Consider the following 15,002-nt stretch of genomic DNA (forward strand, 5'->3'; position numbering starts at 1 on the left):
AGGATGTCTGGATCTGTGATGCTGATTTTTGATGTCATGTGCGAACACGGATCACATGTGTGCACCATGACAAACTACAATCCGTAGGATAGGCCTTTGTGGACAAGGAGGGGCGCCCTAAGCGCTAACCTCATAGTGGTGAAAGGCTACTGCCTTTGTCAGGAGTTAAGCAGCACGAGCGCCAGCATGCCGTGTAGTGATCAGTATGAGTGAATAGGTTTTATTATCTGTTTCACTGGAGCGAAGCCTACAGGTTCGCTTACTTCAAGTTCTGCTACTGTGTGCTTAGATCACCCTAGACCTACATCAGTTTGGTGTGTAATGCTGCACATTGCATGTGTGTTATACATATGTTGGGTCTATAGGTGCCTGTTAATTGTACAATACATGGAAGACGTAGTGTTGAGCAGTGTGTGTATGTAATATCTATGGGCTGGGAGTATGTGTGCCTGTGAATGGTCCAATGCATGGAAGATTCTGGGTTCCATTCTGGATGAACATGAGGGCGTAGAGGAATCCTCCCAGACAGATTTGTGGATTTCTGCATTCCTGTGAGCTAGGTGGAACACACTGGAAGAGGGGAGAGCCAAAAGGGAGCTCTTTGATCCAGAGGGAGGTCTCCGGGAAGGGGCCTGGACACATTTTAGGAAGGAGATTACCTGCTAGGTGAGGGAATATCACCCAAGGGATCCAAGATCACCTGCCCCTGGAGCACTAGTTCCAACCTGCTTCGCAAGGCCAGTGTGCCCTGTGAAGAAGAGGAGAGTGTTGGAGAGAGCAAGGTCCAGCCGGGGATTGGGTGCTGCACCGATCGGGCTGTTGCCTGTGTGCAGCTTAAAGTCAGAGACCCCACTAGACCAGAGGAGGACCGCCATGAAGTGAGCTGTGAATGTTTCTGCACTGATCAGGCCGTAGCCCATGTGTGCTGTGTGCAGAGCGAGGATGGTGACCCCTTATGCTGGGGGGCTGGAAGAAGGGGGCAAAGGGAAAGGAGTGTGGTCTGTTCAAGACTGCCATTTAGAGGAGGCCGCCCTTGTGATCTGTGCAGGCTCAAGTCCCAACTCAGGACCAGCACCATCGCATCACCTCTCCCCACCTGTGGGAGGATCCCAGGAAATTTACCAGCATCGGTGGAATATCGAGGATCCCTCCGGCCGTTGCCTCCACAGGACCATATTAGAGGAACTCAAGGACACCGGACCGCTGGGACTCATGTGAATACCTCACCAGAAACAGCAGTTACAGTTTCAGAGCCTGCGAAGGAGCCACACTTAGAGACTCCTATCATGCAGGTCCTGCTGGTGCGGGCAACACTAATTAATTTATGGGCCAGATGGCCCCAGGGGAACTTGCCTGGCATATAGTGCTTCAGCGCTGGAAAACTGGAGTCAGGGTGGGAATCCTGGGGCTCCGACTATTAGTGGGCCTTAACCTGAATGCAGCCTGTAGAGAATGGGGAAAAACTACTACCAAGAGGGCAGTGGGACTCAGGAACCAGCCTGTTCCAAACTAGAGCCCTGACCCCAGGGGACTGTGCGTATTGTTTTTTAACACCTCTGCTGCGCTGAACGTTCCGCGCTGGTGCGGAACATTTATTGCGCGGGCGGGGCCGCGACGTTCAGCGGACATGCGCAGCACTACCTAGGTAGTGCACGCGACGTCCGCTGAATGTGCGCAGCACTTAAAGGGTTAATAAAGTATTTTACTTTGTGTTGGTGTCAGTTATTTATTGCTGCTGCTGAAAGTATTTTGAGCTGTGAGCCTGTGTTCATACACTTCCCCCGCCTCATGTCTACCTCCCACCCGAGAAGCCTTGGACTACTCGACCTGAGCTACCACTGAGAGTCAAGTACTGGGGTACCAGGTCTTGCTAAAGACCCACAGTAGGTCGGACCCTAGGATATCAGGAATAAAAGGCCTCAAACCCCATGATTGGGCCCAGTAGCTTCTGCCATGAGCCACAGTCTTTCTGACTTGCGCAACATTGCCAAATCCACAGTCCAAGCACAATAAGCCTTTACTGTGACTTCTCAATAAAAATTACCTTTGGATCTCCAGGCGCAAAGCAGCTTATGTAATTGTTAATTTGCTTGAAAACAAATCCTCGGTCCATGAATGTGAAACACCTCTGAAAAGGACAAGACAAAATGGCCACAAAGACCATTACACATTTCCAAAATGCTGTTTTAATTTGCTTTGTTTAAAAATAGTGGATAGCTGTTACTGTTTTTCATTGTTACAGATTAACCTGATTACATCTTAGTAGTAAACACTGCTCTGAGGATCTCGCGCCTAGACCACAACAGCAGGCAGGGCATGTACAACTCACAAATCAATAGACGTGTCTCGATCAACCAGCAGGCGGAAAACAGCACCTCAAGCACAACTTATTGCAAAAAAAAATTAAGCAATGCGTCTTAAACCAGGCACACACTCTTTTCTGGTTACAGCCATCCTCGTGCATTTTTACAGCAGTCATCAAATGTTAATAATTGCTAAGATTGCTACCTATATGAGTCTTAAGGATTATAAATTACGTGCGTTTTCACATCATTTAAGAAATTAATAAGCCAAATAGGTTTCCTGCTTTCGAGACCTTGGATCAATAATGGTACCCATTAAAGAGTAAGCAATTACACTTTTCAGCAATTAAATTACAAAAAATAAAACGAGAAGAGGCAGACAAAAACTGTATGAGTCTGCTGCCTTTCCTAAAAACTCGGGAGGCGTCCTGAGAAAAAGAACGATGGGTTTAACCCAGATCTCGACTGGGGGTGAATGTTTGATTTATTCAGCATTCTGTCCCTCATTTCTTGCCGCAGCATTTTTCTAAAAAGAAGGCTTGTCCGAAGTCAGATTGTCTAAGGAGGGTTTCGATTTAGCATATATACACTTATGGGATAAACTACGCCGACCAGAAGTCTCAACATTTCTGGGACAGACTTGGTTTAAGGGCATTCGTTTTGGTATCCCGACAGGTCTCTGAAAATTAAATAAATGCAATCCAAGGAAGCATCAGCAATATAATTAAGAGGCGCTTTCCAACTGTCCCCTCTGTTAAGAGCAGCAGGGCTACAAAAAGGGATCTCTGAACATGGAATCAACCCCTTCTGAACTTGTTGCAGCTCCCATGCTGTTGCCTAAGGCAGTGTGTTAACAAGATTAAGAGCGGTATTCGAGTTTCATTGCGTTCAGGGCAGTATTGCTTGGCAGAACTCATTTAAATTGACAATTTGATAATAAATCTGCATGTAAAATGTATATTTCAATTGCCATGAAAAAGAATCACAAAAATACCAGTTTTGGGAGCGGAGCCACATTATGTTAGAGGTCTCTGTTATTTAAATCATCCTCGCCTGCCCTATCCTTATGCCTAGGAGTGGCCACATTTTATGTTTAAATCTGTTTTCTCTAATACAAACACTGACTTACAAAGGGATGTCAAGATAATGTTCTGCAGAACTTTAGAGGCTTTTATCCTTGTGCTACCGATTACAAATTTTCTATCAAGAAACTTTTTGTTCTGTGGACTTTAATCTTTGGGCACTACTGTGAGACCAGGGGTATTCTCGATGGACTAACACTGCAGGGATGTCATGCTGGCTGGGTCTCCAGCCCCATGTTTTTGGTGCGACTGCCAAACACTGACTTTGTTCACATGGTCTGGCAATGCCCAGTGATAGAGGGATACTGGCTCCAGATCCCTGTCCGGAGCTCTGAAAAGACTGGTTGTTTTGACACCTAAGATCGTTTTGCTAGGAATCCTGGACAGACATGCGTGCACCAAAGGTGTGAGAACTATGATGGGCACGGCCACCCTGGGGGCAAAGAGTGAGACTGCGCATGCCTAGAAAAACCCACATCTCCCCTCTGTGTCAGCGAGGCGTGGGAGACTAGACTGGTGTGCTCAAGAGGAGCCTTTCTACACAACCAGTGGTTGCCCCCGAAAGCACGCCAGAATCCGGCGTGAATAGTGCGATTACCACAGGCTTGACTGCTAAGACTGATTGCTTGCTGGACAAATGCACAATTGCCTTGAATGATGCTGCTGGAACACTTGTTTTGTTTCGTTCTTTTCGACTTAACTCAATAAAATTGGTTAACCCCTTCCACGCTGATGACGTGCTGAGCTAGTCATGAGTTACGCCTCTCGTACGCTCATGACGAGCTCAGCTCGTCATGTAACGCGCGTTTTAAAAAACGCCGCGTACAGCGGGGAAAAGCCGCCGTGCGCATGAGGTTAACAAAAAACACTGCAGGAATGTTATCCATTTGGCTTTGTACTGTTGCTCTCATCATACCCAATCAAAGGAACAGGACCGGAGCTGGCGGTGTGCACCTTTTTTAGGTCGAGCCTGGGCAGCGCTTGTGCTGCTGCGAGGCATACAGTATTGGAGTATAGCTTTGAAGCCCTGCCCACTCTGCACCCATATTTTTAATTGCCTTGTGTCATTGTCCTTCGTAAACGCTGGCTTCCGAGTCGTTATTAGGCTTGTTAGTCTCTCCTTGGTACCGCCTTGTCTGCATTTGTTACCTCCCATAACGACTGGACCTTTTCCTTGTCTTTTTACACGGTCTGCTTTATCTTGGCTGCAAGCACTATTTTGTTTAATGATTTGCCCCTCTTCTACCCACTACGTCACAGCACACTGCCCGCTTTAATTTTATTTACTAATGGTGGTCCGCTTTAACTATAGCGGCCACGGTTCTTTTCCTCTATTTATTTTAGCAGTGCGGTCCGCTTTAAGTATAGGGGCCTCACTTATTTATTTTGTTTTTTTGTTTGTTTACTAGCATCCATGCGGCGCTTCTACATTTATGGATGCTGTGCCCCTTTCTGTAGACAAGCGGTGTATAAAGAAAGTTGCGCGGTCGCTATTAAAGTGAAAGCGAGGCATAGGTGCTTAAAAAAAATCTGTTGATTAAAGTGCCACATGGCGCGGTTTCACTTTAATGTCGGCCACGCCCCTTTCTTTAGGCGTGGCTTGTCTAAAGAAAGGGGCGCTGCCTCCATGAATGTGAAAGTGCAGTATGGGCGCGAGTAAACAAACAAATATTTGCGATGCAATAGGTCTCACATTTGTGAGTGTAATGCTTGTTATACTGGGAGTGGGAGCACCAATGTTTTTGCCGGGATGACATTTGGTATAGATCTTGAAAATGAGTCCTAATACGTGAAAGTCCTGAGTGCAGGAATTCTTAGCCTCCTTTCTAAATTCGTGCTCTAGGCATGGCACTGTCGCAAAGGAGCAGGGAAATTACCATTCAGGGCCTGGAATCAGAAATGCTGACATCTGAAGGCAGTGCCCGCGGCCTGGAATCAGAGATGCTGACATCTAAAGGCAGTGCCCAGGGCCTGGAATCAGAAATGCTGACATCTTGCTGACATCTGAAGGCAGTGCCCATGCAACAATCACAGGAAAACCTCTTACAAAAAATACAAACCCTCAAGCATGCCTGTGCATATCTTTAAGGCACTCTACAAAGCTAACGATAAAGCAGCTATACCATGAACTACCCTAGACAGTCGAGCCGAAGGTGCACGTACCTTCACAAAGACAGCAAGGCTGTGGTTCGCGTTCTTGGAGGCCTCGGGGTTCTCTCTGTACTTCTGTGTGATGTGAGGCATGAGCATGTTCACAAGCGTCTCCACTGCGTGGTGATAAGAAGCAGGAAACCTCTGGTTGCGCAGCGACTAGAATAAAGCAAATAAACACGGAGTTCTGGGATTGTCCAAGGCCAAGCAGTGAGTCCGACAATAGAATCCCTGCCGCTCGCTGAAAATACATTTTTACCTCATACTGTATGACAAAAACAAACGACAGACTATTAACAGTTACATCTTTCACGGTTAGATCGCGACTGAAATGTTACAAATTACACTATGCACACCGGACACGATACAATAAAGACAAGAAAGAAACTGCAAGTTTGCACTCCACTGCCTTCAACCGATGGGCTCCAACAAGTGAGGCAGGGACCTGTAGACTGTGCAACTACAGGTCTGAATCATGGTTGCATCTTCTGGGCTGTTGTACCGCCCTTTACGCTCCCAGAACACTTCTTTTAAAACCTTTATATTTAAAAGGGGGCACCAGTACATACTGGGAGGCATCAGCCCTCTGCTTTACTTCCCTAGAGATTCAAGTGCTTGTAAGGGCTGAAAAATATGTGAGACTCTTGGACAGTCTGTTTTTACCCCCTCCTGCCCCCGCCTTTCCAGTTCCTCCCCCCAAAAACTTATCACACACTTTTTTCACTCCCAGGCATAGTATCCCTGTACCAAATTATGTTATCCTTGGCTTTGGAAACCTGTCACATGATTATAATAGTAACTACATAACTGCCTCGTCAGTAATATGTATATGAACTTTAAATTTGATGGGTTTTTTTGTTTTTGCTTTTAACGTGGTAACAGCGCTATGATGACATTTTCCTGCAATGCTTTTAACTAACTGTGCTAATTTAATAAACAAAAAACAAACAGCTGAGAGCTTGGCTGTGGACCTGGGCGCGTGGCTCTCATAGTGCCATATACTTTGTGGTGGACTGTCCGGCAACCTCTGAGGTCAGGGGTCACAAAGGTAGTGCGAGGGGTACCTAATGGGAATCCTAGAATGGCCCGGGCATTGTGGCTGGCTGCAAAATGGAGTCGCGTAAGAGGTGTCAAAGTGGACAAGGGAGGTGGGAAAAGGCTGGCCCTACATATAAGTCAAGAGGTCCTTGTGGGGGCATCTCTTTTAAGCGCAGGAAAAACAAGTGTATGATCTGGAAAAAGCGTCGAGTATAATTCTCCCCAAGCCCTAATTGAACCCTATGACTATCATGCTTTACTTTAAGCCCTGGAAAGAGGTAAGCGTTCTATTCATTTATTTATTTTATTTATTCAAAGTTTTATATAGCGCGAACAAGATCCTTACAGATATCAGAGCGCTTCACAAAGACAGGGTAGGGGCAATAGGAGTGAACAGAGATAATGGGAGCAGTATAGTATTCACTAACATGGTAGGATAATAGTAACATAAATAAAGCATATCAATATACACTCAGGTAAACAAGTAATATAAGACGGTACATGTCATTGATCTCAACACAGAGGTGTTCAGGTGCACCTTGGGTGTGTGGATGGCTTAAATCAAAGCCTTAGTGTAGAGAGAACACTGAGTGGGGGTATCGGGAGAGTGAATCAGTAAACCAACGTGTATCATATATTGGTAGTGACAACATCAAGTTAGAAGTATAGTGCCAGAGGACAGGTGAGCAGTGATACAAAGCAATGCAGAGTCTCCGATCCAGCACCAATAGTGTTCAGGAGATCTTGGCCAGAAGGATGGTTTTCACCTCTTTCTTGAAGAGTGCAGAGGAGGAGATCAGCCTGGTTTCAGGCGGGAGCGCATTCCAGATCCTGGGTGCCATTCCAGAGAAGGAGCGCTTGCATGTTTTCTCTTTCCGGAATCTACGAGGTTTCAGGAGTACGTTTTTTGAACTTCTATTGGATCTCGAACCTCCTGATATAGACAACTTTTGAGCGAGGTAGTTGGGTGCATTGTGGTGCACGGCCGCGTGTGTCATAATTGCAATTTTTAACTGTATTCTGGCTTCAAAAGGCAGCCATTTTAGAGACTTTAAGTCTGGGGATATATGTGAATGCTTTCTTGAGCCAGTTATGAGTCTCGCTGCAGCGTTCAGGGAGGCTCTTAAGGGTGCAGTTGTGGATAGCGGGAGTCCACTGAGGGCCACGAGTCCGTAGTCTATTCGAGGGATGACTAAAGCTTGTACCGCAGTTTGGAAGTCTTCAGCAGGGAGGAAGGGTTTAATTTGCCTCAATGTGTTGATTTGGAAATTAGCTGCTTTTGTGGCTTTGCTAACGTGCTGCTGCATGTTGAGCTTGGCGTCGAGTGTGATGCCTAGGGATTTCGCCGAATCCACGATGGTAGGTTGGACATTGAGTGCTGTTAGGTTCTTGAGCCATGTTTGGGTGGTGGAAATTTTCGCCGGGGGTGAGATGAGTAGGAACTCGGTTTTCAGAGCATTTAGTTTGAGGTGATTGTCTGCCAGCCAAGATTGAGTGTTAATAAGCGTGGAATTCAGATGTTTGATATCTTCCGGGGATTGTAGCTTTAGGTAGAGTTGAGTGTCGTCAGCGTACATATGGAATTGGAGATTGGAAGCTTGGAGCAAGGTGGCGAGTGGTTCCATGACGAGGTTGAACAGTGTGGGGGAGAGAGAGGATCCTTGTGGAACACCTAGATCTGCAGGCACAGGTGTAGATAGCACATTGTCGATCTTGAACTTCTGTGACCGGTTGTGAAGGAAGGACGAAAACCATTTGAGAACAGTTCCCGATAGACCCATTCTAGTGCTTAGCAGCTCCAGCAAGTTCTCATGTTTGACCGTGTCAAATGCTGACGAGAGATCAAGAAGGATGAGGAGGCAGGACTCATTGCGATCAAGAATTTGGAGGGCGTCATCAATTATGTGTGTCATAGCTGTTTCCGTGCTATGTTTCGCTCGGAAGCCTGATTGATGAGGGTTGAGGAGGTCAAATTGGTCAATGTGTTTAGTTAGTTGTTGGACACATTTTCCAGCAGTTTGGCCAGGGTGGGGATATTGGTGATGGGCCGGTAATTGTTTAGGTCAGACGGATCAGCTGTGGGTTTCTTGAGTATAGGCGTGACTTGCCCCACCTTGAGGGAGTCCGGAATGAGGCCTTGTTGCAGGGAGCTGTTGACGATTTTGGTCCAGAGAGGGAGGAGCAAGGGGATGAAGTCTTTTACAGCATTAGCAGGTAGGGGGTCTGTGAGGTGATTAGAGGGCTTTAAGGCGCAGAGCAGTTTGTGTATTTCTTCTTCCGAGTAGGTATCGAAGTGCAGCCAAGATGCCTTGTTTTTAGGTTGAGTGTAAGACATTCTGGTGTTGTTGGGGAATCGACTTACATCCATGATGAGGTCATTTCTCATATTGTCAGTCTTTATCTTAAAGAAAGCAGAGAAGGCTTCATAGTGTGGGGTGTCGCTAGTTGTGCTGTTTGATTGTAGGGGTTGTGTCTTGTTTGGGTCTTCATTAGTTCGAACAGCTTCCTTGGCCTGTTTTTTGCTTGGTCCAACTGGCGGCTAAAGAAGTCCGCCTTTATGCGCTTTATTTTCCTGAAGTAGGCATTTCTCTTGTTCTTAAGCCTTTTGAGGTGAAGTGCTGAAGGGTCCGATCTCCAGGTGCGCTCTGCCATTCGCATAGTACGCCTGTCGTCATTGAGTCTATCATCATACCAGGGGTTAGAGGTTTTGGTGGAGACTCTCTTCAGTTGCAGTGGGGCGACTTCATTGACTACTGTGTTCATAGAGTCAAGGTAGTGGTCCATCAGTGATTGTACATCCGAGGCACCTGAAGGGGGAAGGAGGAGATTGCTGATGTGGGGAGGCAGGGTAGAGGGGTTAAGGTTCTTCATGTCCCTTTTCCATGTTTTGGATTTGATTGGTTGAGCTGGGTTAAGTTTAACTTTTTCATTGATAAAGAAGGTGATAATGTGGTGATCAGACCAGTCGCAGGGTTGAATCACCTCCAGTTGTGTGGAGTTCTCTTTGGCAATGATGAGATCGAGTATCGAGCCTTTGTCGTGTGTTGGTCTATCGCATATTTGGGTGAGGTCAAGCGCATTAAGGAAAGTTTTGAGACCATTCACCACTGCGTCTTTCTGATCGTTCCAGTGGAGATTGAAGTCACCCAGGTAGACTTGGGTGGTCTGACGACCGGCATTGGAAGTGATCATGTCCCTGAGTTGTTGGGTGAATATGAGATTGTCACCAGGCGGGTGATAGATGAGATGTAAAGCACAAACTTGTTTGCCCTCGCTGGTGATGTCGAGGCAGAGGAGTTCACTGGAGGAGAGGGAGGGGGGGGGGGAGGGGGGGTGACTTTAGTAACGGAGAGGTTGCTCCTAAAAATGCATGCAATTCCCCCGCCCTTCTTGCCAGGAGACCTGTCCAGCCTAATGATGTGATAATTGGGGGGGACTAGTATGTCCATAATCGGGGTAGAGGCTTCAGTAAGCCACGTTTCCGTTAGAATGGCTAGGTCCAGATCCCTAGCTGAGACGAGATCAGCGATGTCGGTGGAGTGTCTCTGGGCCGATCTGCAATTGAGTAGGATGCATTTGAGTTTGGGAGAAGGGTGGTCGAGCTTTCTAGTGTGAGGGGAACTTTTCTGAGGTTGTTAGGGACGGAACCTCTGTTGTTGAGTGTTGGGAGCCTCAGAGGGTTTGTAAGAATTGTGGGTATGGGGATGTGTGTGTTGGATATGTGTTTTACCGGACCTGGGCCATAACAGCGTAGTAGAGAGCATACATCACGGTCCGACAATGTGTTGAGGACACGACGGGGGCGGTGGGTGTTAATGCAAACGGGGATAGTCGGCCAACGCAGGTGTCGTTGGAGGCGAGTGTATGTAGGGAGGGTGCGTCGTTTGTAGGGTAGAGGGATGGTGGGAGGTAGACTGGGCTGTGAGGAGAGAAGCTCTTTTATTGCGTGGACATCTTTTTTGATTTGTAGAATATCCTCTTCGACTTGCTGGAGGGTGTATAAAGTCTGGTCAGGAGGTGGATTGGGGATGGGGTTTGTGGTGAGAGCCATTGGTGAATCGTTGAGTAGTGAGCTGGAAAGCGAGCATGGTAACGAGGGGGTGGATATACTAGCGTTGTTGAAGGGTTCTGCGGTGCTGAGGAGTGGGATCAATCAATCAATCAATCAGGAGTTTGTTAAAGCGCGACTACTCACCCGTAAGGGTCTCAAGGCGCTAGGGGTGGGGGGGAGTTGGGGGGGTGCAGGTTCCATTCCATCAAGGAGGGGGTCTGTCGAAGAGCCAGGTTTTGAGGTTTCTTGCGAAGATGGGGAGCGATGTTGTCTGTCTGAGGTGGAGCGGCAGGGCGTTCCATGCCTTGGCCGCGAGGAAGGAGAAGGAGCGGCCTCCCGATCTGGTCTTTCTGGTGCGGGGGACCACAGCGTAGGAAAGCTGGGCTGATCGTAGGGTCCTTTGGGGTGCGTGGAATTTGAGTCGGCTGTTCAGGTATGCTGGTCCGGTGCCGTGGAGGGCCTTGTGTGCGTGGGTGAGCATCTTAAAGGTGATTCTCGCCTCGACGGGGAGCCAGTGGAGTGTGCGCAGGTGCTGGGAGATGTGGCAGTGTTTTGGCAGGTTGAGGACCAGTCTTGCGGCGGCGTTCTGGATGTTCTGTAGCTTGCGGATGAGGTTTTTGTTTATTCCGGCGTAGAGTGCGTTGCCGTAGTCGAGTCTGCTGGTGACCAGGGCGTGAGTGACTGTCTTTCGGTGTTCGAGGGGGATCCATTTGAAGGTCTTACGAAGGAGGCGGAGGGTGTGGAAGCAGGAAGATGAGACAGAGTTGATCTGGCGGTCCATTTTGAGCTCGGAGTCCAGGATGATTCCCAGGTTGCGTGCGTGGTCTGTGGGGGTTGGCGGGTTTCCGAGGGCGGTGGGCCACCAGGTGTCACTCCAGGCGTCGGGGTTTGAGCCCATGATGAGTACTTCTGTTTTGTTGGTGTTTAGTTGTAGGCAGCTGTTTTTCATCCATTTGGCGATGGCTTCCATGCCTTCTCGAAAGTTGCGTCTGGCGGTGTTGGGCTCGTTGGATAGGGAGAGGATGAGCTGAGTGTCGTCTGCATATGACACGATGTTGAGTCCGTAGGTTCTGACGATGGGGGCAAGTGGAGCCATGTAGATGTTGAAGAGCGTCGGGCTGAGGGAGGAGCCCTGGGGGACTCCGCAGGTGATAGGTGTGGGGTCCGAGAGGAAAGGGGGGAGTCTGACCCGCTGCGTCCTGCTGGAGAGGAAGGAGCAGATCCAGTCAAGGGCCTTGTCCTGGATTCCTGCATCGTAGAGTCTGCGTATTAGGGTGCGGTGGGAGACTGTGTCGAACGCCGCTGATAGGTCGAGGAGGATGAGGGCTACTGTTTCTCCTTTGTCCAGTAAGGTGCGGATGTCGTCTGTTGCGGCGAGGAGGGCGGTTTCCGTACTGTGGTTTTTTCTGAAGCCGGATTGGGAGGAGTCGAGGATGTTGTGTTCTTCAATGAATGTGGCGAGTTGGCTGTTGATGGCTTTCTCGATGACTTTCGCTGGGAACGGGAGCAGGGAGATGGGTCTGTAGTTTTTGAGGTCGGTGGGGTCCGCTGAGGGTTTCTTTAGGAGGGGGTTGACCTCGGCGTGTTTCCAGTCGTCGGGGAATGAGGCGGTCGCCAGGGAGCGGTTGATGGTTTGGCGGAGCATGGGTGCGATGGTGTTTGCGGCTCTGTTGAAGATGTGGTGGGGGCAGGGGTCCGTGGGGGCCCCTGAGTGGATTGACTTCATTGTCTTCAGTGTGTCTTCGGTGGTGAGGGCTGTCCAGTCATCAATTGCTGGTTTCCGGGTGTCGGGGTGGTTGGTGAGGGTTCAGTGTGTTGGTTGTCTTCGTCGAAGTTGTCGTAGATGCTCTTGACTTTGTGGTGGAAAAAGATGCTGAGCTTGTCGCAGAGGTCTTGTGAGGGAGGGATGTCGGTAGACTCGCTGGTGGGTTGGGCGAACTCCTTGATGATGCTGAAGAGTTCCTTGCTGTTGTGTGCGTGGGTGGCGATTCTGTCTTCAATCGCTTTTTTCCTCGTTTCTCTGATGAGTTGATGGTGGGCGTTGGTGGCGGCTCTGAAGTTGTTGTGGGCTTCTGTGGATTTGGTGTTTCTCCAGGCCTTTTCGAGGCGGCGGCATGTGCGCCTGGACTCTCGAAGTTCGGTGGTAAACCATCTGGCTTTCTTGGAACGGGTATTGTTGTTTTTCTTGAGGGGGGCTATGGTGTTGGTGCTGTCCGAGATCCATCTATGCAGGGTTCGGGCTGCGGTGTTGGGGTCGTCGTTTTCCGCGATGGTTGGGGTGGAGTTGTTGAGTGAGGAGGTGAGCTGGTCATCGGTGATTTTGGTCCAGTTTCTTTGTGGAAGCAGGTGCTGGTGTCTGTGGATGGTGGGTGTTCTGAAGGTGAAGTGGACGCAACGATGGTCGGTCCATGGGAGTTCGGTGGTGTGGCTGAAGGTGATGGAGTTTCCTGTAGTGAAGAGGGGGTCGAGGGTGTGTCCTGCTGAGTGCGTGGGCTCGGTCACGATCTGGCGGAGTCCAATGTTGTCGAGGTTGTCCAGGAGGGATGTTGTGTTGGGGTCCAGTTGATTGTCGAGGTGGAAGTTGAGGTCTCCCAGCAGGGTGTAGTTGGTGGATGCGATGGCCTGCGGGGAGATAATGTCCGTGATGGAGTTGGCGAAGGGTCCAGGGGTCCAGGGGTCGGTAGATGAGGGTTCCTCGGAGGGCTGCGGTGGGGCTGGCCAGTATCTTGAAGTGAATGTGTTCCATCAGTTCTGTGGACTCGTCAGGGAGTGTGCTCAGGCGGAGGCTTGATTTGTGGACGATGGCGATTCCTCCTCCTGGGTGGATGGGGCGGTCCTTCCTGGAGATCCTGTATCCTTGGGGGATGGCGATGGCGATGTCCGGTCCCGAGGTGGTGTTGGTCCAGGTTTCGGTGAAGAATGCTACGTCTGGGGTTGTGCTGTCGAGGAGGTCCCAGATTTCTGTGGCGTGTTTGTGGAGGGATCGGACGTTGAGGAGGATGCATTGCAGGGTCTTCGGTTCGGTTGTGTTCTTGTGGGCGGGTTGTGCTGGATCCGTGTTCTTGGCGGTGCTGCAGGTGTGCCGGCAGCGGTGACAGCTGAAGGGTCCATGGGTGTCGGCTGGTGATGCTAGCTTGCAGTTGTTGTTGCAGCCTGGGTTGAGTGCGTGGAGTGCTGCTGGGTCGTAGCGTTGGCGGGGCGGAGGTCCAGGGTTCCTGGTGCTGGTCGCGGACGGGTCGCAGACGGGCGCAGACGTGCTTGCCTTTGACGCGCCTTCGGTGCACCAGCGGCGCGCCCACAGCCCGCAGCCGCTGCGCGGCCGCGCAGTGGCCGCCATTAAGTAGGGGTCGGGGAGGGCTGGACAGCTGGGAGGCGGGAGCGGGGAGGGGAGCTGGATTGGGCCGGTCGTGCTGGGGGGGGGAGGGGCCGCGGGGCCAGCAGCGGCGGGGAAAGGGAAAGGGAGGAAAGAAGGGATAAAGAAAAAAGGGAAAATAAGCAGAAATAAGGCAGAGATGCAGAAAAGAGCAGAAAGGTGAAAATTAGAAAGGCTAAAAAAACGAGTGAAGGAGCAGAGGGAGAGAAAGGGAAAATGGGCAGAAATAAGGCACAAAAGAGCAGAGGTGCAGAAAGGTGAAAGATAGAAAGGGGAAAAAAACGAGTGAAAACGAGTGAAGGAGCAGAGGGAGAGAAAGGGAAATGGGCAGAAATAAGGAGCAAAAGAGCAGAGGTGCAGAAAGGTGAAAGATAGAAAGTGGAGAAAAACGAGTGAAGGAGCAGAAAGAAAGAAAGGAGACAGAGGTCCACTGGACCACCAGGGATGAGGCGCAGGGAAACCTGCGGGTGGAGGAGGGCCTCGATCACCAACACTCAAGAGTGCAGGGGCAGGGACACCTCACTTAATGGTGGAGCTGCGAGGGTGGGAGAGCAATTTCACTGACAATGAGTCAGTGGTCTTGCTCGCCTGTCCCCGCAGACGCCGCCATTAAGTAGGGGTCGGGGAGGGCTGGACAGCTGGGAGGCGGTAGCGGGGAGGGGAGCTGGATTGGGCCGGTCGTGCTGGGGGGGGGAGGGGCCGCGGGGCCAGCAGCGGCGGGGAAAGGGAAAGGGAGGAAAGAAGGGATAAAGAAAAAAGGGAAAATAAGCAGAAATAAGGCATGGGATGGCATTCAAAGTGGGGGCCTTTTTGTGGGCGAGGGGCGTGGGTGAAGTAGGTGAGATGGGAGGTAGGTGGGAGGCATGGCAAGTGACGTCAGTGGGTGAAGTAGGTGAAATGGGAGGTAGGTGGGAGGCATGGGGAGTGACGTCAGTGGGAGACGGTGTCGGTGAGTAGAAGAGTGAGTGAAGGCTGAAGATAGTGGGGGAGACAGGAGGGTAGTG

The 15,002-nt window shown here is 50.0% G+C and overlaps 1 protein-coding gene across 9 annotated transcripts in view; it reads right to left on the minus strand.

The window, feature by feature from the left end:
• The window catches only part of DOCK9 (dedicator of cytokinesis 9), a 1,161,971-nt gene that overhangs the window by 406,151 nt on the left and 740,818 nt on the right, over nucleotides 1-15,002 (minus strand). For all 9 annotated transcript variants that reach the window (XM_078657525.1, XM_078657521.1, XM_078657523.1 and 6 more), the window contains exons 28-29: nucleotides 5,549-5,695; nucleotides 2,045-2,128 (exon numbers count right to left, since the gene is read on the minus strand). In XM_078657525.1, the coding sequence (XP_078513651.1) occupies nucleotides 2,045-2,128; nucleotides 5,549-5,695 (231 nt within the window). The remainder of the gene's footprint in view (nucleotides 1-2,044; nucleotides 2,129-5,548; nucleotides 5,696-15,002) is intronic.

Source organism: Lissotriton helveticus, chromosome 8, assembly GCF_964261635.1.
Source record: "Lissotriton helveticus chromosome 8, aLisHel1.1, whole genome shotgun sequence".
Taxonomy (NCBI): Eukaryota; Metazoa; Chordata; class Amphibia; order Caudata; family Salamandridae; genus Lissotriton; species Lissotriton helveticus.